The sequence below is a fragment of the Meleagris gallopavo genome, chromosome 5, assembly GCF_000146605.3.
Source record: "Meleagris gallopavo isolate NT-WF06-2002-E0010 breed Aviagen turkey brand Nicholas breeding stock chromosome 5, Turkey_5.1, whole genome shotgun sequence".
Lineage (NCBI taxonomy): Eukaryota > Metazoa > Chordata > Aves > Galliformes > Phasianidae > Meleagris > Meleagris gallopavo.
Window position 1 is genome coordinate 39,489,958 of NC_015015.2, and position 25,279 is coordinate 39,515,236.

Consider the following 25,279-nt stretch of genomic DNA (forward strand, 5'->3'; position numbering starts at 1 on the left):
TTCCTTCTGTACAAGAGCTGATTCTGAAAAGTCATTCCATGGTTTGAAAGCTGGCAGGGTGCCACAGCAGAAAGCAGGGATCTTTCTTCTGTGGTACACAGTTTTTAGTATTTTCTATAGTTCAGGGAAAGATACAGTACTTTCATAAAGGACCAATGTGTATTTCATCTCTGTACTCATGGAAATATAAAATCTTTATTTTGAAGGTCATCAGTTTATATCTATGAAATCCAAAGATCTGATTTCTTTGCTTTTAGCTGACAAAACCTAAGGTACTACCAAGTATCTGGAGTAATTTTCTTCTCCTACCTGCTTTTCAGAAGCTGTTCTATGGAACCACTACTTGAAGTTGCAGGAGCAAGGAAAGCCTTATGAAAAGAGAGCGTGTGTTATTAAGGAAGATGGGCAAAAAAGCTTTTAGTAGAGGAATGCCAAGCAAAGTGATCAGTGACAGAAAGACCTTTTTGGATGTCAGATTCTTTTTGGAATTTCAGGAAATCCAATTCTCACAATTTTGCCCTGATACGGCAAGACGCAGTTGTTTGATCAAACAGGTTGACCTTTGCCTGAAACATGATTAAAAGTAAGGCAGCGCTCCCCCACTCCAACAGTAACATTGTATTAGAGATCTTTAATAAACCTCCCACCCACTCAAAGGCCACTACTGGGAAAGTGAAGTGAGACAAAGAGATGTCCTGATGTACAGGCAGATGGCTGAAGTGCCACTGGGGATATCTTCTGCTACATTAGCACATTTTCACACGAGTCCTGCCATTTTAATTTAAAGATCTTTAATCTGCATAAGGGAATTAACTGATTGACTCTTTTCCATGAAACCTCTTTATAATTATGCAAATGACCCAGCACAAGGGAGAATCAAGTCATTTTATTAATTTCATAAGCATTTTATTAAAGAAGACACCAATGACAAAAGTTACTGGTGATATATCAGGTACTAACTACAGGTCCAGGAAATATATATGCTTAGCCTCTTCAACAACTGAAAACCTTTATTTTGTTTTGGATTCCACTGGCAAAGCTACATTGCAAGTATAAGTGCATCAAATGGCCAATCATTATATAACCAAAGATGGTATTTTATCTTACTTCTGATCATTTCTGCACAGCTTTCTTTGTAGCATCTCCCCAGTGAAAGTCAGCATGGCTTACTGCCAAAAAGAAATTCTTTGTATTCTGAAATAAGCCAATCACTTCATCGAGGGCTGGCTCTCCTCCAGCCTTTTTGTGTGAAATATATTCTGTCTTGAGTAGCTGCTTCAGTGGCTGTCATAGAGTTTAGTTAAGAGCCATGGTCGGTTTCTCCTCTTCTAGGAACTCTCTACTTTTTTTTTTTACTTTTTTTTTTCTGGAAATAACTACTGATGAGTTTGTGGCTTCATGTTTAATGAGAAAAAGGAAACATGTTTGAAATAAGACATTTTGTCCATTCTTTCTGAATAATGTTTTGAAGTTTCTACATTGTTTTGTCTTTAATGTCTTTAATACCTTAGCTTTCTAGAAAAAACAGTATGAAGCAGTGATCTCCACTGCAGCAGTGCGGAGGTGTGCTCACGCATGATGTGATTATATTACATATAATGACATTCATGTAAATTAGAAGGCTAGGTGTCATATGCTCTGATGTCAAGATTTTGGAAGAGGAAAGCTGGTGATAAGTACATTCCCATGTGTGGGTTTTGATTCTTAGAGATTTAGAATTTTATTAGTATGCCACTCTAATGGAAGAAGCTTCAGGGACAAGCAGTCACATAGATCTGTATTTTGTCTGTGATATCTTCTATAGTATATTAATATTTATTTACTTTCCCTTTTATTATGAAGTATATGAAGTGAGTATCAAATAATCATAACCAGGGTTCCATAATTTAATATTTTTATGTTGACATGATTATATAACTGTTTAGATTTATCTGTCTCCCTTTGTCATTACAGTGTGAATTCCCTTTCCTACAGGCAGGTTAACTTGGTCATGCTAGCCAGACAGTAGGAGAAGATGTATTTTTTTCTCACTTTGGAGAACTAACCCAGCTGCTGTAGTTCTGCTAAAATCTTAAAATGTAATACATGATGAAGATGCCAAATGCTGATGTGCCTGGTTTGGTCATACTGACTTCATTTTAACCTTACTCCAGCAACAAGCTGTCAGCAGTGCTCATTCATCTCTATGTAGGAACCTCTGGATTTCAGCCCAAGATGCCATACCTTATGAGATGAGCGCATAACTTTTTAGATCTTCTTCTTCACAAATTCCTAAGGACATTTCTGAGCCTGAAAAAAAGCCTTCTTTCCTTGCTCACTCCTCCTATTCCCCCTCATTCTTTTTACTCCCATTTTATTCTACTTTTTCTAATCCCCTTGACTTTCAAGGCAAAAAGGAAAAAAGTCTGCTGAGAAATGGATTTTCCCTTCAGGGCGATGCAGACTTCAAAAGAAAAATCAGTTATTTCAAGAGAGGAAAAAAAATCTAATCATCAAGAGCAATAATTACTTTCTAAATGTTAGTATGGCAGATAAGGAGAGCAGAATTGAAGTGGAAAGTGAGGCTTTCTCAGTTATTCATTATATTTGGTTTGTAAGTTTGGAATTTCTAAGGACTTACTCTGTATTGCGTCTCTGTAATGTAGTTATCAGAAACGATAACTTATCAAGGCAGTTATCAGTTCTGTCTCTTGTGTTTCTTCAGAGATAAAAGATGGCAGTTTGAAAATTAACTGCCTATTTTTTCCAACTTGATCTCTTTACTTCCTTCTGTGCTTATGCAATGCATACATTTCTGTTTCCAGCCATTTCGTAGATGTTCTGCTCTGGATCAATTCAAGAGTATGTGAAGCTGAACTTTAACTCTCATTCTGTTCAAACCACAGAGCCTTTCATTTCTGCCTAGCAACCTAGTTAAAAATGGTAGCAAAACAGGCTTTCTGTCTGGCAGTCTACAGTTAGCCACATTCCTTTACCAGTGGAAGTAAAGACTTCTTAAAGCATTTCTTCATTCAAATACTCCCTATTTTACTCCAGCAGGATTGTTCTTTAAGATATTTTTTAAAATTTCTCTGAATTTGTTCAGTGCTGTTTCAAAGTACATCTCCTCATGTCCAGGGATGGTACAGAGTGAGATTTTCAGACTGAAGTTGTGAATGGGAAATATGTCTTAGGAGAAGAAATTGATAGAATCTAGCCTATTATCTTTGCAGACTAAAGGAATAAAGGAGATAGTCATTGATACACATAGTACATAAGACCTTTTGTTCGGTTGGCTGGTCCCATCATATGAGGTGAAACTACCCCAATCATTAGATAAAGAGTCAGCCATTCCGCTTAGAGTGAAAATTCTCTTCTTAACTAGAGAAGTAATCAACTGCAAGGAAGAGAGGAGACTTCTTCTGAAAGCATCACTCCATAAATCCTATGTGCTGTCTGCTGGTTGGATTGAAGTAATAGTCATTCCTACTTTTAATAAATAAGGAAGTATTTTATATTCAAGTTTCAATAAGTTTATAGCTCAGCTTCAGAAGGCTCAAAAGAGCATGAGAGAAATCCTGAGCTCTTGGAAGATATCACTTGAGGCAGTACTCTCGGTTCTGACATTGCCTGTTACAAAACTGCATTATGATTAGCTGGATTTGCTAGTACAGCTGGCTGTTTGCTAGTATCAGAAGCTGGAACCTTGGAGGAGAATTTTGAAGGAGCCTGTGTTGATCTTCAAACCTGCTCTCCAGCTGGATGGGAGAGGAGTGTGCTTGAAGTTTTCTCTTTTGGAAAGCAAATATGGGTCTGTTTAGCCTTGAGAAAAGAAGACTGAGAGGGGACCTGATCCAGGTTTATAAATATCTGAGGTGTGGAGGGCAGAGTGGTGAGGCCAGTCTCTTTTCAGTGGTACGTGGAGACAGGACGAGGGGAAACGGACATAAGCTGCAGCATAGGAAGTTTCGCACAAATGTGCGTAAGAACTTCTTCACGGTGAGGGTGACGGAGCACTGGAACAGGCTGCCCAGGGGGGTTGTGGAGTCTCCTTCTCTGGAGATATTCAAGTCTCGCCTGGACGCCTACCTGTGCGACCTGGTGTAGGGAACCTGCTTTGGCAAGGGAGTTGGTCTCGATGATCTCTAGAGGTCCCTTCCAACCCCTACAATTCTGTGATTCTGTGATTCTGTGATTCTGTGATTAGAGCTACTCAGATCAGGATGGATTTGGAACTTGACTAATGATGTTGCATGAAGTCAAACTATCTCAGTCATTAGGAAAATACTAAGTAATGCACTTAAAGTGAAAAAAGTACTCATAATGTGCAAAAGTCCCTAAAATGGAGATGGCTTGATGACTCAAGTTATATGCAATGTAAACTCATCAGCCTGGTGTTGTGTCCCTCAGCAGCAGAGTCTATGGTCTGAAGAAGAGAGTGGAGAATGGCAGGCACTATCGGGCACAGAAAGACTCATGAAATCATTCATGCTCATACTCAGAAATAAGGCCCAGAAGATTATATGAAATCAAGCACTTTATTAGGAGGGGTCAGATTTCAACATAAATCATTGATTGTTCAGTTTAATCCTATCACTTTAGACCATAAGATATTGCAACAATTAGTAGGTACTGCCATGCTCATATTTTGGGTGAGAATTTTCCTTCATTTGGAGAGCTTTCTGCTCACTTCAGCCTGAAGAGGTTCACAGCAGGTCAGAGTAGGATAAAGGGAAAGACAGTGGAGTGAAGCCTTAGGGCATTTCTTCCCCCTGCCATCTGCAGTCAGCAGATTCCCAACATTTCATGAAGTGCAGATGCAAGAAAGAACAACACTCATGCTGCCATCTACCCACATCTAGAATAGGACTCTGGATACCCAGGGGTGTAACTGTTACCCCACTGTATAGCTAATATATAATTTCCTTTGTTTTCATGTATAGCATCCAGCTGTGCCCACTCTATTTTGAATTAGATGAGTGTAATGTACTGTACAGTGCTTAAGGACATACAAACAACATTCACTGGGCTATTGAAGGAAAAAGAAGTTGCTCTTTCTGCAGTGTAAAGTAGAGAAACAGACATTATTTTGTACTCATTCTCCCAATGACTATTTTAATTTATGAGCTAAGAATGCACTGATTGCTAGCTGCAAAAATTGATTTGGTGTTCATCTGATTCAACCCATGTCAGAGTTTGAAAGTAATTATGATAGTGGAGCTGATAGGCAGGCAATTACATTTTTGTTCTCTCTCTCTCCTTTTTTTTTTTTTTCCTGAAGTTGTTCTTGTCATAAGGCCCTGCAAGAATAAGTATATAATCTTTAGCAGTGTTATTTTGTAGATTATTAAGGTATAGTCTCAGCGTTAAAGCTACACTAACTGCTTTGTTCACCTTAGCCTTTGTTAGCTACTTCAGAAATATCCCAGGCTCACCAGATTAAGGAATCTATGTTCAGGTAAAGTGTTGTGCTGCCCATACTTCCTCCACACTGTTAATACTGTTGACTATAGCCAGTATTTCCTAAAGCTGTTTTCCTGCCATTAGTCCCATTGCCTTTTCCTTATATCAAGGTATCTGCAGGGGTAGAGGGTGGGAGATGCAGAGGTTAGTGTATGTTCTATAATGGGGAGGACATGGGACATCTCATCACCACAGGCTGCAGTCAGGATACTGCTCTGGGAAGGAAGTGCTGTAGGATCTTGTTCATGTGTTCCAGATGAAGGGTGATCCAAGTGGAAATCTCCTTGCTCTAAATGATTCAGAGCTGTGGATGTTAAGCATGGATCTTTTTCACAGGACTAATACTTTAGAGGGTCTGCACCATCTGACATCCTGTGGCTGCTTTGCTGTCCTGCACACTAAGATGCTACACACTTAGATTAAATTAAAAAAAAAAGACTTAGATTGTTATTTGAAAACTGATCCATTGGTGAAATTATTTTTCTGAGGTAATTTTTAAAGTATGTTTGGTTTTTTGCCAGTATAGAACAGAAGTTAATTCTTTAGCATCACAAATGATCATAAAACTGAACTGTTACTCATCTGTCAGCTGTACTAAATATGTTGCTTATTTGACTAAACAGTGTTACTCGGAACAGGATCTCTTTCATGCCACTCATACTGCAGTGTCTAGATACTGGGACTTTGATCTGATTAAAGGCTGTAGATATTATCACTATTAAAATTCAGGTAATATCAATTGTATATTTACATGTAAACCTTTTGTTCTTCAATAATGAGGAGTTTAAAGGAGTAAAAAATCAGTGTTTGAGTTAAGATCAGTAGTCACAAGTATTAAAGAACCACTCAGTTCTCCTGAGTATCTCAAAGAACAATGGATGGCAGAGAAAAACAAGAATAATGCTGGAGTGGGAGAGCAAAGCCGGTGAGCTTCAGTAATACTGCAACATGGTGCGAGGTGTATTGAGAGCAGAAAGGCTCTGACAACTCTGGGCTGAAGGTGGCAACACAGAGTGGGAAATGGAGACTGAAATCTCCCTTTAGCAATTTTTCTTTAGATCATAGCTAGAAGGGATGCACAAGGAGAGAGGTAATTGAAGTCTGTGAAAGGTATCCATCTCCTTTCCAAACTTGTCTTGCCTATTATCCATTTACTTCATCCCTTCACTCTCACTGTATTTTTCTCTCTTTTGCTAAAGTGGATGAAAAATGTTATTTGCTTTAAGTGAATGCCAAAGCATGGAATTGTATGGGAGTTTGTGTTTTTATTGATGTCCTTTACATTTACATGATATGAAAGATTAGAAGAAACATTGTAGGTTGTGTAATATCAGGGAAATAATTTCTTTTCCTTCAGCAAAGATTTGCCTATTGATATTTGCTCTCCAGATCATGGATGGCCTGATGAGAGTCAGTAGCTCCTGTTCTAGGTTTCTGAAAACTGCTTTGTCCAAGGCTGTTGTTTGGCATTTATTATTTCATTTTCTCTTTGTCCTTACTATCTTCAAACCAAAGCAGTTCCTTAGAAATGTTTTGGGAGTGATCTGCAAGGCAGATCCCTTCGGTCCACTCCAGATTAAAATGTCATGGTCACCCAAAGTAATAAAATGGTATGAGGAGAAGAGATTCTTGTGGGCAAACAAATGCCATAGTTTTTCCCCTTTTCACTCTGTGTTGGGCTATAAAGTACAGCTGTGTCTTTCTATGAAGATCGGGGCTATTCCCATCTATTAATTAGATTCAGGCAGTATTTTAACTTTATAGTCAAGCCTGATTCACTTTACAGATTTTAACCATCAAAAAGAGATGAGGAAATGGGGGAATTATGGAGCAAATTCTAGAGTTTGTCCCTTCTACTGAGAGGTATAGATATATATTTCATATTTCTAATTTAAATTCTGAGACTTCCATCTATTACTGATCTTGTGTGCATTGGGAAGATTATTCCATCATGTTTCAAGTGAGGCCACATTGCAGTTTGTTACTTCTGCCTCCTGAGAATATGAATTTGATGGATTTCCCTAGGGCTTATTCAGGTGTTTTCTGCAGTGCCAGAAAGGTGCCCACTTGTTGGATTAGAAAGACAGAAAAATCTAGCATCTCCCAAATGCTTTATCACATCTTTGTAGACCCCACTGCCATATAGAAGGGCTGCTCTGAAAGTAATACTTCCTATTTTATTATGTTAACATCAAAGGTGAGTGGTGGTGGTATAGCAGTAGAGGTTGAAACTTCCTGCCAATATTCAATTACATTTTGTTGCCGTGGTGTCTATGTTGAAAAATAACACAGTGTAGCTGAGAATTTGTTCTATCAAATGGCATTCTTCTGGTCTTTGTATGTGTTGTAATTTCCACGGAAATAAATAGGAAACATTATTTTGGAGTAACCTGCAATTGAGTGGATGTTTCTGAGCCATCTCCAGAAAAAATAAATTCCATCCTTTTATAGGGACTTAAGTTTAAAATGTCAGGAAAATAGGCCATAACAGAGAAAATGCATCATCAGGCAGTTTTATGTATGTGCTTAATCACACTGAACATTGAAAGTGAGTTTTTATACTGACAAGTGGCCAGATTTTGTAACTTTTGGACATGTTCACATTCAAAAAGACAAAATGAATTTTAAAATTATTAGGAAAGAGACAAACTGGAAATGCCATTGTGCTACTGTGTGAGTCTAGGTTTTTCTTTGCCCTTTGTGCTGCACTCTGTTTTGGGTATTGCCTCTCAAAAACCAGTCAAAGATACATAGAACATAAATTAACAGGGATGGTCAGGAGGGTGGAATTGTTTTTACCTAAGGTGAGGTTAAAGAGGCTGAAGAATTGGTAACTAATCCAGGGGGATAGCAGCAGTTTCCAAAATCAAAACAGTGCAAAGAAATTGTGACTATGTGATAACAGACATTAATAAATGAGATATACAGCACTAACAGGCTGAGATCAGAGAGCTATTATGCCAGCCTGTGGTAGAAAGTCCCATTAAGAATTATGAAATACGCAGTTGTAAAGCATGAAGAAGAAGGTGTAAACGCTTCTTAAGCTTATGCAAGTCATTCCAGTTGCCAGATGTTGAGTAAGAGACAAAAGTGCTTCTGCATGTTAGTCTTGCCTTTATCTTTTCTCTTGAACAAACACAATGCCAGGAGAGAAACAAAGATGGAGTGTGAGTTAGCAGGACTATGTTTACATTCTACTTTTGAATGTTCTTAATGGGCAGCCTTTATAAGCGTACATTTGTGTTTCAGGCACTTGTATCGATGACTTCGTACTGACGGATGCCAAAGATACCTTCAGGCATTCATAAAAGGCAAAAGTTAATTGCTAAACATCCCTAGATAAATAAAGAAGGAGGTAGTAAACCTCCAACCCTCCATAATTCTTTAAATGTTCACATTTCTGTAATGCGAATTTCCGTTCTAAATGGGAAGGCCTTTGTCTGTAAATTACATCAGTATTTCATTAATTAAATTCATTTTTCTTTTTGTCTTTCTCTCTTTCTGTTTTGTTTAATTATGATATAGCCATTTACAGCCAAACCTTTGTTCAGCTGTTATAAAATATTCATTTCCAGTTGCGGCTTGATAATGAAACAGTATCCTGCAGCCCATTCAAACTGTTGCAGAGCAAGGCAAATCACCAAAGGGAAGGGAATCAATGCGTTTTTTAAAAAACAACAGACTCAAACATGCTCAGTGCAAACTGGTTTTAGGCAAAGGAAAAGGCTGCCAGCTAAAAAGCAATTTATGTAATATGTTGGCAAGAAGGTGGGAAGCTAGTGAATAGAATTTAATGAGTTGACAGCTGTCGAGAACTCCATGGTGTCGGATTGTAGCATTTGTTTCGATCATTTGCACATTGTGTGTAAGTGGGAGACTTAGGTACAAGGAATACCCTGGGACCAGCCAGGCAATTTGTTCCACTACCTATGAGGTGCTGCAATTCAAAGCTGCATAGTATAGAGGTTACAGAGCATTTTTCTGCACCTGTTGGAAAAGCTGTGCTTTTCTGAAAGCAAGATTTGAATGCTGGTAGTTCACTATGGCAGGGGTGTTTTTCTGAATCATTTGCCTTTGATGATGAATGACATCAAGTTCTGCTGTGGTTTATTTCTGTAGATTTTCATGGCAGGTTTTCTTCGCCTGTGAGAAGAGATTGCGGGAAGTTCTTTTCCTTGTTGTGCAGGAATCTCAGTATATAGGAATATGCAGTCTTTTCAGTATTCATTTATCTTTTTTGCATTTCAGAATCATCAAAGAGAGATTATTTCTTAGATTCCTCGCTCCTGAGCTGCACATAACAGTTTGTTCTACTACGTACTGTAGAATCACAGAATCATTAAGATGGAAAAAGACCTCTAAAATCATCTAGTCCAGACATCAGCCCATCACCACCATGCCCTCAAAGCCATATGGGAGATCCACTTGGACTGTGTGTGTTTCAGCTCACAGAGTATGACAAACTGGGTGCAATCACAGCACTTTACACAGCACTCTCCCTCAGGTATTCTCAAAGCAGCTAACATTTACTTTCAGGAGATGCACTTGCATATTCCTTATCTGAAGAGAGAGCTGTGGTTGGCTGGCAGACTTGCTGCCCTGTCAAGAGACATTGCAAATCAGTGGCAGAGGTGTCCTGGCACCAGGCTTTTCTGTGTAAATATAAAGGCAGGTTGGACTAGGTAAAAATAACGGTCCCTTCTGACCTTGAGATCTCTGAACTAAAAAAGGAAAGGAAAAAAAAAGGCCTTCGGCTGCAATCCATTTCTTGCAAACTCCTAATTCTTGTTAGTGCAGCTATATGCCTAGTAACAACTGTGGAGTCAGTTAAGAGATTTTTTAAAAAACTATTTTCCCATCTGAAGCATTTCAGAATAATACTGTTACACTACAAAGTTCTGCCGACTCCACTACTGTGTTCCAGAGTGCCAAAACGCACATGCTTTGATTTTACATGCTGCTGCCAGTCAGGAGCCTGAAATGAGTTATAACTATGCCAACTTTTGTCAGCTTAGCTTGCGATACTCAAAGGTGGTGTAACTGTGCCGACAAAGCCCCTCCTGTCAGTGTTGCTGAATCTGAAGGGAACAGCTCTGCCAACCTGGATACAGCGTGGCTGTAATGCCAATAAAGCTCCCTGGCACGAATAAGACCTAAGTCTGAAAATTAGTGTCAGAAAGGCCAGAAGGCATCACCTTTTAATGCCAGAGTCTTCCATGACTTGTCTCTGGCAGCTACAATAATGATAGCACATAGAATGGAATTTAAAGAAAAGTGAACTAATTCCTTTCTGGGAAGAGAGATATCATCATCCTAAAGCTATTGCCATAGCTGTTTCAGAGAGAGAATATCAAATTTCATCTTAAAACAAGGGTGGTAAAATTCTTTCTGCTTTTTTTCCCTTGTTATGAGGCCCAAACAGCAAGATCCTATGCACACACTTATTTATTTCTGTGTGTAGGAACTGAAGTGCTTGGAATGTGGAGAATGTATCTCATTACATTCTGGCCCCTGTCCTGATTAAGCTGTCATGTTTTATGCATTTCTTTGACTGAAGTTACGTTTCCTGTGGGCTAATGCTTGGCTATCATCAGTTCAGAAGGACTGAATATCTCCGTGTATTACTAAAGGCTCCAAATGGGTAATGCATGAAACTAGGCATAGTTTCCTTCGTGCAACACCATGATTAGACTGTACAAGAGAAATACTTTCTCACAATGCTGCCTTGAAAGAGTGGTCAGGCACTGGAATGGGCTGCCCAGGGAGGTGGTGGAGTCGGTGGAGTCACCGACCCTGGAGGTCTTCAAGAAATGTTTGGACATTGTGTTGAGGGACGTGGTTTAGTGAGAACTATTGGTGATGGGTGGATGGTTGAACTGGGTGATCTTGTGGGTCTTTTCCAACCTTGATGATTCTATGATTCTATGAAATGACTCCAAATTCATTAACGCACAAACTTCTTCATTTCATTCTTGTGCATTTCATGCTGTCTTTCAGTACAGACCAGAGTTTACTGATGTTGAGAATGTTACAGAGTAGAACAAAGCCAAATTTAGAAGCTGCTTTACCGTAGAGGAAGTATTCTCATGGCTTTAGAGCTTCATGCCCTCTCCTTTTGATAATGTTTATTTATTTAGATACTGGTTTCCTAGCATGTTCCAGCTTTGACTGTGGAAAGCTGAAGGGAGTGAGAGAAAAATCCCCCAGTGCTTCATGCCTTGATAGATTTGCAGAGACATAGGCAGCTTCATCAGTGGAATGGGGTTTTTTCGGTTGTTGTTTTTTTTTCTCCTTTAAACAGGTAGAAATATAGATGAGCTCTGTATGTTCCCAGTGGTGTTACAGCTGCCTGAATTCTTTTGTTGAGCTCTCTCACTCAGTAAGTGCATTCCAACTGAGCATCTATTGGGCCATTAAAACTAACTTTGTTCCGTTTTTTTTTATTATTTTACACAAACACAAAAGATTGATTTGCCTTTACTACAGTTAATCAAACTCAATAGAGAGCGAAGTAAATAAGCAAGGAAAATGGCCCTCTTATCCATCACAGAGAGCGAATGTTCTGATTAGGCGGGGGCTGCAGAGAAGCCCTGCAGGGATAAGTGATCACTGTGCTTGTTGTATATGGAAGTCTGCCTACCCAATGCAGAATTTTCTTGCATGACAACCATTTGCAGCTTGGACCACTTGATGTGGCATTTAAGTGACATTCTACTCAAGTTTATGGAATCCCAGAGATATACGTTATGTGTCAGATATTAAACTTTATCTGGCTGCATCAATACTTGATGGACCAAATAAATTTAAGCTGATGGGTATATGTTTGATGAAGTACTGTGTGGAGCTGAAACAAGCTGATTTTTTTTATTTTTTTTTTTTAATCCATTTATTTGGTGACTAAACAGCATGTTTTTGAGATCTAGCCATAAGTTTTAGTAGGAATACCACATCTGTTCAAATATTCATCTTGCGTGCTATCGCTTTCAGTGAGTTGTGGCTACCAGTAGTTAGAATCTCAGTAAAAATTCACATCTACCTCTAACTTCCCTAAGTTTTCCTCTGCATTTTCTGTTGGTGGCAGTACTGATTTGCTTGTTGGCTGATTTTCATTAACATGCAGTGTGAAGTCAGTCCCTATCCCTGCTGTTAGCCTATTTCCATAGGCTAACATTAGCTGTTAGTCTATTTCCATATCAACAAAAAAGAAAAAGCTGCTAGTGCCAGGAAAATGTTATTTTTAAGCATCAGATATTTGGGAAGGGTGTTACAGATGGAATAATGTCTGGAGCCATTTAACTTCATTTTTATTAAAATTCACCTTGATAATACTAATATCTTAGTTTGTTAACAGGTTAACTATATTACATGGTTTCTATTGTGCGTGCAAGTGCTTCTACACTAGCTACTGTCAGTCATTTATATCCTATATTAGAACAAGAAAGATGGACTTCAGGGTAAGAGGATGTAACTGATCCAAGGGAATCTACATTCTGGCACAGCCTTCTTTATGACCTTTGTGTTTATGAATTTTCTTATTGTTTATAGTCTAAAACTGTTTATGGCCTTTTTTATTGGTATACTGTTTACATGCTTCTCCAAAGATGCTTAGTGCCTATAATGCTTTGATAACTGTTTTGTATATATCATGTTATTCAGGGAACAACTCTAGATGGTGATGTGTACCTACTGGGCAAGGTCTCATTCTGCATTTATTTATTCTGTGTTACATTTATTTTGTGTTTAAATGTGTGTGGCGACCTCCTTTCCGTTGTGAGCAAATGTGTTTTCTGTGAGTAACAGCATTTAAATGCCATTTTCTAAGCATGTATTAACGTTTGGAAAGAAAGAGGAAGATTTTCCTGGAAAGAGCAGTCTGGTGCATTAATGTGAATATTCAAAGATAGATGCTTATCTTATTGGACTCAGAGGTACTTACAGTAATTGCCAAAGCTGTTTTAAGGCACATTTATTCATAGTGATTATGTTCACTGTTACTTTACAGATAACATACTCTGTCACATTAGAATTTAAGTGCCAGAGTTTGGACTGCAGAACAGGTTTTTTTCTCCCGTATGAATTTATCACTACATATGCTGAATTTCTGTGATCTTTATAATAAAGAGCAGCAGAAATTAAAAGAGAAGAAGGGGAGGAGGAGAACACCCCAATTTAAACAAATGGTGGAGATTACTGTGCACTCTTAGCCCAGTGCAGCTGTGTCTGCAATGTAGTGCAAGAGCTGCAGGTGGATGGGATCACTGGATTGTGGTCCAGTACAAGGATAGGAATGCTGAACTGAAGTTTACAGAAAAAACATATAGGATAAAAGTACTTACTCAGTTTCTGCTTAAACAAAACTCTAGGCCAGTGTTCAGGTGCCTTTAGTTTTCCAAACATCAGTAATGCCTCTCCTATAAAATTCATCTCATGCTGTGGCTTATCCATCATGTCTGGTTTCTACAGGGAAGGATGCTGTGGGCCTGCCTGGAGTTTCAGAGCAGCCAGGACACAGCATCTGATTCTCTACCATTGTTTGCCTGGATGGGGCTGTTGCAGGCTTTTAGGTCCTACTATCAATTGCCACGAGTGACAGATGTGCGACCACGCTCAGATTCTCCAGCGTGTAAGATATCTGCTAGAAGTTCTCCCATATCTAATTTCTCATTAAGCTTCATTTATAAGGGATGGTAAGACCCCAATGCTGAGTAATATGGCAATAAGAGTACTGTTTTAAAAATAGAAACAGGACTTATGTGGTTTTATTAATGAGTACATAAATAGAAATGCCAGTTAAATAGCACATGTTGCTGCTGCGTTGTTTTTGCTACACAGTAATCTCACTTTACAGTTTTTGTTTATTTTAAATCATGTGTTGGGGGGAGTGCAACATGGTCGGCAGATTCTGAGGCTTAGGAGATTGTCATTAAAGCTACTGTGATGTACTTAGTTATTTATTTCTTGCTCGGAGTGATCCAATCAATAACAGAACAAAATCAAATATAACTGCCTCCCCTCCAAGGAAGAAAAGACAAGCTAAATAAAGATATCCAGGAGAAAATGCCAGCAAACGACATATTGATTTCCAGCAAAGGAGCAAAGTGTAAATGAAAAATATTCTTCTGACACAGTTATTAAGTGCAAGCTAGCACGCAAAGAAAACCCATTTACTCTTACTAGAGGCTGAGTCTTCAAAGGGTAGCTGATTCATCTCAGATCATTGGAATCTCACTTGCTGAAACACTGGCTTCCCTGTTAAATGTAAAGGTTTTTTCTCTACTTAGGCTTTGCTTTGAGAATGTAAAATGTTTCTAAAATTCTAGTTGTGCACCAAGTAAATGGAGAAATTGTTTTCTCCCCTTTTATAGCAATATAAACGTAAGTGTGAGGAAAGGAGGCAATTTTCCTGATGTCAGATAGTGAATGTGATGGTAGTGATGATAGTATCAGGAATATAAAATCAAGCAGCACAAGGGTTTAGATTCAATGTCTTTGGTGGTTTGGGCTGGAACAATTTAAGAAGTTATTGCTCCCCAGAGGTCTGCCCTGCCCTTATACTGGTGGAGTAGATGATGTGTTTGTTCTCCAGATCATAGTGTAGATCATAGCCCAAGATATTTATGGAATTATTTCTGTGGCAGTTCAATTTAATACATCAGAGTATGTATATCAGGGGCTAAAGTCCGTGCTTTTTTATGTTCACCTATAGTATCTTAGTTTCAATGATTAAGCTATTTATTTAATTTAGTTGGAGTTTATACACCTAGTATACCTTTCTTCTGGAATTTTCATTTGCATTACTATCTTCTACATAACGAGTGCTATGCTTAAAACAGAAGGCTGACAGTTTGTATTTCAATTTGCTACAATAAGAAATATAATATAACAGGAAAGGGGAAAAAGGTGTATCAAATAACAAGAAAGATACTCGGTGTGAAAATACTTTTTGTGTGATTACTCTGAGAAGCCCTATACTCAGATAATGACTTCAATGACAAAACTTTCATCTTCAAGGTGCTTCTTTGGAAGTAGGAAAATGAATGTGAAAAGGAGAAATAGGTTGGTAAGAGAGGATAAAGTCTTTTGTCTCATGACAATACAGTATCTTTTGTATCTAAGCCAAGATTTTACCTTTTTATGGTCCAGTTCAAAAATCTTTCAAATCTTAAGAGTTACACTGTATAGTTTGGAAAAGATCTGCCAGTTGATCCTTACCACATCAAGATGAAAGGAAAGCAAGTGAATGTGTGCATCAATAAACATCCAATCTAGATGCCTAGAGATGAAATTTCATTCATTTATTTGCTTCTGCATGGTATGTAATTTCTTCAGGCCAAGAAATAAACTGAAAGGATTTAGAAGGATTTGCTTATCAGCAGAACACCACATAGCATTACATTGCTTCAGCATTTGGGAAGGTACATTGAAGCTGGGTTAAGCTGCTGTGGTTAAATACTTCTCTTTTCCCTGTGAGGGTACCTATAACAAGAGATGGATGAATCTTCCTTACTTCTCATCTGTTTGCCCTTCCATCTCTTTCTGTCTTTGCTCAAACCCCTCACAACACCATTACCCTTCCCATTACCAGCAGATAGAGACAAAAATCAGAAACGTGATTTTTCGCCATCATCTTTGCATAGCTTAGGGACAGAACAAAGTCCCTGAAATTTTTCCATCAAGTCAAAAAGAGTGAGGATTTACAGCCTTAATGAACTATTGATTGTGTTGAGACAGGCTTCCTATTTTCAACAGACTAATTCAGCTTTCAAGGCTCTTTTTAGCCATGACCGTTCATGACTCTGAATTGAGACACAACTGGGGGGATTATTTTTTCTTTTTTTCATTTAACTGACTAGTTACTCAATCTCTTGTCTGCTGTAGTAATGGACTTGTTAAGAAGTAGCTCTCACAATCCCTGCTTAGTGATGTAATCATATCAGCTTTTATGTCCAGACAAGATCACACAATCAGGAAATGCACTTTTGCCAGGTTAGTGTTGACTGGTATGTTCTTCCTCATTATCTCCCAGCTCCCAACCAAACAGGATCCTAAGAATGTCAAGTTGTTCCCATGATCTGAGATTTGTTCCCATGGTCTGAACAGGTCTAGAGCATTGGCATTTTCTTTTTGTGAGTGCAACTAGCTGAAAGCTGTGCTAGGTACCTTTTCTACCTGCTTCAGAAATACAGTAAATGTGTAATGATGTGTTTCTATTACATAGCGATAACAAATTGATTTAGATTGGATTAGGACTATAGATAGATGAGGCAAACTCTTCTCCACTAGAGCATACACACTGATGATATTCATATCTGAATGCCTGGGGTGACTGCTTACTCTCAGCACTGTTAGTTTTCTTATGTCTTGTTGAGGAGACTTTTCCACACTTAATAAATGTTACCACTGAGATTTTTCTTTCTGAAAGTTGTCTTTGATTTTTTTTCAGCTTAACTACTTTTTCTGAAGCACCCTAAATAGCTCATCTTCCTGATTTTTATTACACCCTTGTAAACACCTATAGTCCTTGTTAAGGCAAGTCCAGATGTTTAGTTCTACTAAGCTTGTCTCATGCAGACGTCTCTCTAGTACTTTCATCTTTTCAGTGGCTCTTCTCTGAGTCCTTTGGCATTGAATTGTACAAAACCAAATGTATTGAGTATAATGATGTAAATTGTTACAGATCAGTTGAAATCAATGCAGGTTTAAACCAACAAAGCATTTGGCCGCCTTCTTTTTGTTTTCATTTCAGAAGAGCTACATGGAGAAAAATTACTAGTTTCATGTTATTTAATGCATTGCTTTTGCAGAGGCAGACACGACCTTAGCACTTTCTCAGGGTGGGGAGGGTGAAATACAAATGGCATGCACAGTTTTGTGGCTGTGTCATCTGTGAAAGTACATTGTGCTGTCCATTGCTGAGTTGGAAAGGATTAATACCCTCTGGCTACCAATAAGAAATCCAGGACTGACTGTAACAGTTTACACAGCCATAAATTGTAGCTGCTTTTATAATACTTCATTATGATTTGAGTAACATTTCTAATATTTTCCCTTTTATATTCAGATTCTTTCTATCTGTAGGTGGTAGCTTTAATTCATCCAGACTGAGTCTCTCAGGTCTACTGAAATGAATTCCAGGATATTTTGCAAGTAAGGATTATACAGAAAGTAAAAAATATAAGATCTAAAAAAGATGGATGAAGAATTCTCTCTTAATTGAAGTAGTGTGAACAGAATACAAGTGCTTTGAAAAGTCCAGTTATTGAAGTAGAAAAGGTTGAATATTAGAGCTATGACATAGACCTAATGACACAAATATTTTCTTTGCTATCTTGCATTGACATGACAGAAAATATCTTGAGATTTTTCTTTGACAGGAAGTGTCTTGGTTTCTAGAAGACAAAATAGAAGAGCATTTACACTGTATGCTGTTATGCGTAGAAGATAGTACTTTGTACATAATCAATAATAAGTTTGAAATATTTAGGAAATAAGGCAGTATGGGAGTAGAAAGGGATTCAGATTTAAGAAAATTTTGCTGAATTTCACCTCTATGCATTTTAGGTGTGAAATGCAAATGTACTGCTCATAAATACAACTATATTTCCCTAGTGCTGGGAAGGTATTTCGACCTGAGATATGGTGGTCATATCTCAAGAAGTATTGTAAATTGTGATTCCTTGGTGGCAAAGAGATTTGCAGTTCTCTTGCAACAAAGAATTGTGTCACTTTTCAAACAGATGCAATGAAGTGGAAGTAGTATGTAAAAGAGTTTCAAGCAAAAGGCAACTAGGAAAATTGAATCCTACTTTACAGTGTGAAGATACAGCTAAGTATGTATTTCTAGAAGAATTTGTCTGCAGGGTTTGAATTTATGGGTCCTTGTCATTTCTCTCCCAGTAGAAGTGAGAACTCCATCATTTTTGGGTGTGTTATTTATAATTTCATAAAGCTGTTCTGTGACAGGACTTATTTTACCCAGTATGCCTAATCTTTCTCACATAATGGTGCACCCTAAGAGCAAGGTGTCAAACAAACTTTGTAGTTGGGAAAAGGGAAGATTCAGCACCTGCCATTTTGTATAGAACAAAGGAGCAAAGGTTTTGGATCTGACACATAAATTGGCACTTTGAGCACTTGGAAGGACTGAACGATAATGCAGTCATCTTGAACAGGTCTTGTCATGCCATCTCAACTTCCCCTACACTTTACACCCCAGAGCAGTACGTACCATTTAATGAACAAAGATGTAGAACTATCACCATGATTGAAGAGGCCCTTAGAATGAAAAATTAGGAGGAGGTGATTGCAGCACTAATAATTCATTGAAAGGAATGGAGAACCAATTCAGTGAAATTGAAAGAATTTGAAGGTAAATATGCTCATAAATCCTCAAGGGTAGTCTCAGAGTTTAGCACTTTCTCCTACCCCGGTTTTATTCCAAGGCAATTTCATTAAACGCCAGAGAGAGGGAGAGGAAAAATAATAATATAAATGCTATAAAAAATCTTTCAAAGGAAGGAATAAAAAGAGTTCCTGCCAGAGAGAGATTTTATTGAAAGTTATTATAATACCTATCTTTAGTTTTATGGCCTTTAATACAGAGCCAAGTAATTTCAAAGCTGGGATTCAAAAACAAAAAAAAAAAAAAGAAAGAAAGAAATACATATTTTAAGATACTACAGTATGAATTATTATTTTTAATATAAAATTTAGCTAATATATGGAATTGGAAAATATTTTCTCTCTCGTGTCCTCTCCAATGAAAACACATTGTTTCAATCATAGCACACAGGAAACTTTCTTTATTATCTTGTTGCCTGTACATAAGAATGATTACAATTTACCACCTTCAGATTACTGGACAGACAATAAAGAATAAATTCATTTACCGACCATTGGACCAATGGATGTGTGTAATCAGCTCACTTTCAAAATTGTGAGAGTAAACCAGAAATGGAATAGCTGGTTTTGCTTATTGCCTCACAGTGAACTGTTTCTGGTGAGACTAAAAGATAGTGGTGAGATTTCTGGGGTTGTTGCTCACTAGCTTGTCCTATCTTGTGGAAGAATAAATTTAATAATCATCAAGTGAAAATTCTCTTTGAAAAGGTACAGTTTTCAGTTACAAGAAGTTACAGTGTTGTGTCCTGGAAATTTCCTCATCTCTGTTTCTGTGGTCAGGAATTTTGTGCTGCTTCTCAAAGTGGCTTTATTCCTCTGGGATGATTCAGATGTTGGTATCTGTGCAAGGTAAGCCAATACATGATGAGAACGGAAAATCAGTTACCGATGAATTGTGATGAAATTCAGAGATGAAAAGTACAAGACAGGAAGTGGCAAGACAGATTAGTGTATTTATCTCTTCCTTATTTCTAGAGATCTCATTAATGACCCTAAGTCTAACACTACTTTTAGAGGGTTTTCTCTTTTTCTAACCCTCATATTTATGCATGCATAATCAGTAGCATGGGACAAACAGTAGTCACAGAACAAGAAAACTGGAATGTCAGGAGAAATAGCATGCAGTGGAGGTGGGAAGGTAAGGACAGAGATTAATTGATGGAATCAAGTGTGGAATTAGTTGCAAAAAAGTGCAGATACAGGTTGCAGTTGGTAGATGTGCATATTACGCACTGACATTTTGTCTCAATCTGGCTGTGCTCTTCTCTATTCATAAAATCATAGAATCACTGAGTTCAGAAAAGACCTCCAAGATCATCCATTCCTACAATCCACCTATCACCAATATTTCCCACTAAACGAGTTCTTTCAGTGCAGCTTATAAATGTTTCTTGAACACCTCCAGGATCGGTGACTCCACCACATCTCTGGGCAGCCCATTCCAGCGTGTGCCCACTCTTTCAGAGGTTATTTTTCCTAACATCCAATTTGAATCTCTCCTGATGTAACTTGAGGACATTGCCTATAGTCTTATTGCTAGTTACATGGGAGAAGAGGCTGACCTGCACCTTGCCAACAACCTCCCTTCGGGTAGTCAGAGAGAGTGATAAGATCTCCCCTGACCGTCCTCTTCTCCAGACTAAATAGTCCCCGTTCCATCAACTGCTCCTCATAAGACCTCTCACCAGCTCCATTGCGTTTCTCTGAACACCCTGCAGGGCCTCTTTGTCTTTCTTGTAGCGAGGCCCAAAACTGAACACAGTACTCAAGGTGAGGCCTCACCAGTTCTGAGTACAGAGGGCTGATCACTTCCCTGCTCCTGCTGGCAATGCTATTTCTGATTCAAGCCAGGATACCATTGGCATTCTTGTCTACCTAGGCACAGTGCTGGCTCATGTTCAGCCAAGTGTCAGCCAACACCCCCATGTCCATTTCCTCTGCACAGTCTTTCAGCCACTCTGCCCCAAGCCTGTAGTATTGACTGAGGTTGTTTTAGCCAAAGTGCAGAACCCAGCACTTGGACTTGTTTAACTTCATCCCATTGGTCTCAGCCCAGCTATCCAGCCTATTTGGATCCCTCTGTCACGCCTTTCTACATCTAGCAGATTGACACTTCTTCCCAGCTTGGTGTCCTCTGCAAACTTACTAAGGGTTCACTCAATCCCCTCATCCAGGTCATCAATAAAGATATTGAACAGGACAGGCCTCAATAACGACCCCTGGGAACAACACTAATGACAGTCGCCAGCTGGATTTAACTCCATTCACCACCACTCTCTGGGTCCGGCTCTCTAGCCACTCTTTACCCAGCAAAGAGTGTTCTTATTCAAGTCATGGGCTGCCAGCTTCTCCTGGAGAATACTGTGGGAGACAATGTTAAAGGCTTTGCTGAAGTCTAGGTAAACTACAAATTCTGATTTGATCTTCAATGCCTGTGGTACAGAGATTTTCCAAGTGAAATGTGATGTGTTTAGTAGCTGTGGATGGGCATTTTTACCGTTAATTTGACCAGTCATTTTCAAAATGCATCTAAACCTTTATCACCCATCACTGCCCTGTTGCAAGATATTCCTCAGTTTAAAAAAAATATTTCATTGTGTGAAGAAATATAATCTCAGTTTTTTCTGATACGTCTAGCTTTCTGGTTTGAAATGGTGGTTCTAATAATGAAGAGGGGAAGTGGGGGAGAGAGTTATAAAGGAACTCTCTATTCTTTACAAATACTGAATCAGATTGTTAATTCAACTCGATCTGATTTCAAGCTAATATTGCATGAAGCCCTTTGATATGAGCAGGTAAAGTGGGTAAATGGATAGGCATAGCAATTGGTAAGAGACAATGACACATTGTTAAAAATTTTATTCATTTCCTACTTCAAGCAAATCATTACTATTCTTCAATGAAATTCTGTATTGTCAGATCTTCAACTATGGGCAAAATCCACATGCTCTAAATACAACCTGGAAATCAGAAAAACATTGCTGGAGTCCTACTACTGTCTAAGCAAGGTTTTCTAGTAGTAATGGAGAACATTCTTTTTTCAGAGTGCTGTCCTTAATGCTCATTAACACAAGTGTTTTAGACACCTTCAGTTTCACTAGCTTCATTTCACTTCCTTAAAAAAATGTCTTGCGATACTGTTTTGTTGACTTATGATTCTAAAGTAATTTACAGTGTTACAATTAAAAACTGATATCTTCCTACTCAGAGATGGCTGCATTTCACTGTTGGAGGATGTGATTACTGTTTTTAGAAATTATTTTGTTCTTTGGGATTAATAATGCTTTATAAAATATATGTGACAGAGCCAGAATTATGGAAAGTAAATTTTTATTTTGTGCATTCCTCTTTTCTTGACCTCTTACTGAGCAGAGAAACTTTTAAAGCCAGTTTATTTTAAGAGAGAATTCAGCACCAGAATTTCAACAGCATTCCTCCATTTTCTGTGACTGAAAGAAGTTGCCAAAAAATAATCTTAACACATAAGGCAGGAAATTACTTTGTACCTGTCACCTTCAATTCCTTTTAATCTTGCCTCCCTATGGAAGTATTTAAGCATGAGATTACTGCAAGATTGCATCCCACAAAATGCTGCTGTACAGCAGCGCTGGTGCACAAGGAGGTAGTATGCAATACGTATTATAGGGATTCCCTTATTTTATGACTGTTTTTACGGATACTCTGTTTTTGTAATTTTCATTTACTGTTGAACAATCATAGTTTTGTTTCTTGTCTCACTCTTAAGTCACTGAAATCAAGGGGGAAGAAACATCAGGTTGGATGTGAGCATTATGGCTGACTGCTCGTTCCATTTTTCTCCTGTACTTCTGGTACAGGACAGTGAGGAACTTGTTAGCAGTAGGACCACAGGGGACTGAAGAAAATATTGGGACCTCAGAAGATTTTGTTTTGTAAATAACGGAGGGAATACACAGCATTTTCAAGGCAACATAGCAGGCATATGACTGGAAAGGAGTCCTTATTTAAATCTGGATAGTCTTTTTCTAGAGTAAGGACATAAAATCTTTTCATGATGTGAGATCCTCAGGAGTATTCACCTGGAGCACTGAGTTATAATGTACTGCAGTACAGCCATCCTGCTCCTGAGAGGCTGTGACTTAAGCCATACAGCCTGCCTGGTGAGGACCATTTTGTCTATTCTTTTCCAGGAACCATTCCCCCAATCCTGCTGCTCAACAGAATATGCAGCTTTTTTCAGGGAGGAGGTGTAAAGGGAGACAACTCCAGCAGAAGCTGTGGTCTGAGCTGATACTGCTGGGCTGGGATAATTTTGTACTGTTTTCAGGAACATTACAACCTGTGTCCAGAGGCTGCCACAGCTTCTCTCCCTAATGGTCTGCTTTACTAATTCAACTAATTGCAGCAATTACAGGCAGGAGATGCTGCTGGGAGGAGACACCAGTATGCTTCTCTCTAACATGCTGCAGAGCATGCTGCTCATTAATTAGACAAGCAGCAACATAAAAAGGAAAAAAAAAGAAAGGAAAAAGAAGAAAGAAAAAAAAAAAGAAGTAGAAAAATATCTCCATCTGGAAATGCAAATAAATGTTATGAGACTTGTTACGGCCATGAACAATCATGGTTTGGCTTGCCAGTCATCAGCCCAGTCGCAGCCAGGCTGGTCCCAGGTCACTGGCAGGCAGAGAGGTCGGGCTGCAAGTCAGATGGGCATACCTGAAACATGCAGCAGTTCTTTACAATGCAACAAACATGTCCTAGCTGGGGAAATGTAAAGGATTCCCATCCCAAGGGGTGCATCAGCAGAGCAGAAAGTACCTCTGCCTGAGAGTGATACATTTACAACACAGCAAAGTTCTGTTAGCTGCCAGGGTGATGAGTATTCTCTGTGTCTACCTTGTACGTTCATCTTTGCAGGAAGCATGCTCAACCTGGGAATGCCTCATCTGTCCTGACTGTCAGTGGGTGCCTTCTGGCAGACCCCACGTGGCTCTGGTGCTTATCGAGGAGCGCAGCGTGCTCCAGACAGGCCCTTTGCTGACTGCCAGGGCCATGTGCCAGCCAAGCAGGTGTCAGGCCCACTGCCCTGCTGTGCTCAGCAGCACAGTGCCATCCATTGCCAGCCAGAACCATGCGGCAGGCCACACCTGCGCCCACCTGAAATATTCAGCAGCACGAGTCTTCCAACAGGGGAATCCAGCTCCTTGCTACAATGGCATGGCTGGAGTTCTGGGTGCAAATTAAATATTTTAGAAGTTAACTATTCCGAAACATTTTTGTCAGGTACTTAGCTGCCTCTAAAACAACCTCTTGATGTGCAAGCATCTGATATCTTTCTCCTCTATTCTTTTTCCTCTCTTCCTGACCTTTGTATGCCAGACAACAGATGACATTGTTTCATCCGCTGAATGTTCTAGCGATGATGAAGATTTCATTGACTGTGAACCCAGTACAGGTAAGTCAGGTCAGTCTTCTTTTGCTTGCTTTCTGATTTAATTTGCAAAAAACAATGCATACATATATTTATATGTGTGTGAATGTATACATATATCACTATATGTATATATATGTGTGTGTATATGTGTATATATATATCCTTATGTATATATACACTGTATATAAAATAAAAATTATACAGCCAAGCATCAGATCCCATGGACTTGGCAACAGCAAAGCAAAGATTTTTCATCACTGATTGGTTAGTATAAAGTTGTTTGCATAGAAAGCTGTACTTCTTGAAAGTGATTCTATCTAATTAATAGTTTACTTGTTTGTAGGAGTCACTTTACTGACACAGTGGAAAATCAAAAATATCAACATGGCATGTGGCAAATAATAAAGATTTATAAAGTGTGGGGGAGTTAATGTTTGAAAACCAGAGCAGGGAAACAAAAATGAAACAATACTGGTATGTTAATGCTGTTTACTCTTCATTAATTGTACTGAAATTGGACTGTGCAAGGATACATTTGTCCATGGGATTTTAAATGCAGTTAACCTGGTAATACATTTATACTAATTTTGTTTTCTGTGAGCCCAAAGAAATTGAGAAGCATCAAAACATTGTTCCGACATAACAAAATTAGTAGTAATTCTTGCCACGTTATCTGCAATGATGCTTCAAAATGTATCCATTAAAGAGTCAGAAGGACTGGCCATATGGAACTGACTCAACTTCTTCCCTTCCAGATACATTTTGATAAACTGATGGCTATTCTTTCTGGTGAGATATATGATGTGATATCCAGCAGGCAACTGCAGTCTATTTTATTTCTTACAGGCTTTTTCAAATCGTCTTTTTTGAGGCTTGCCATGAGTTAAGCATTCTATAATAGAGAACAGACATCATCGAATTTCTGTGTACATTTTTTAAAAGAGGGAGTTTGCTCAGAATCGTATGTCCTTAAAAGTGAAACATATAAATAGCTTAGGTTTTTTTGTTTGTTTCTTTTTGTTT

The 25,279-nt window shown here is 38.5% G+C and overlaps 1 protein-coding gene across 14 annotated transcripts in view; it reads left to right on the forward strand.

The window, feature by feature from the left end:
• The window catches only part of NRXN3 (neurexin 3), an 896,531-nt gene that overhangs the window by 837,321 nt on the left and 33,931 nt on the right, over positions 1-25,279 (forward strand). For 8 of the 14 annotated variants that reach the window (XM_031553622.1, XM_031553625.1, XM_031553627.1 and 5 more), the window contains one exon: positions 24,202-24,277. In XM_031553622.1, the coding sequence (XP_031409482.1) occupies positions 24,202-24,277 (76 nt within the window). Of the gene's footprint in view, positions 1-24,201; positions 24,287-25,279 lie in introns of all 14 variants that reach the window. The other 6 variants (XM_031553628.1, XM_019615790.1, XM_031553624.1 and 3 more) reach the window with 1 other exon arrangement.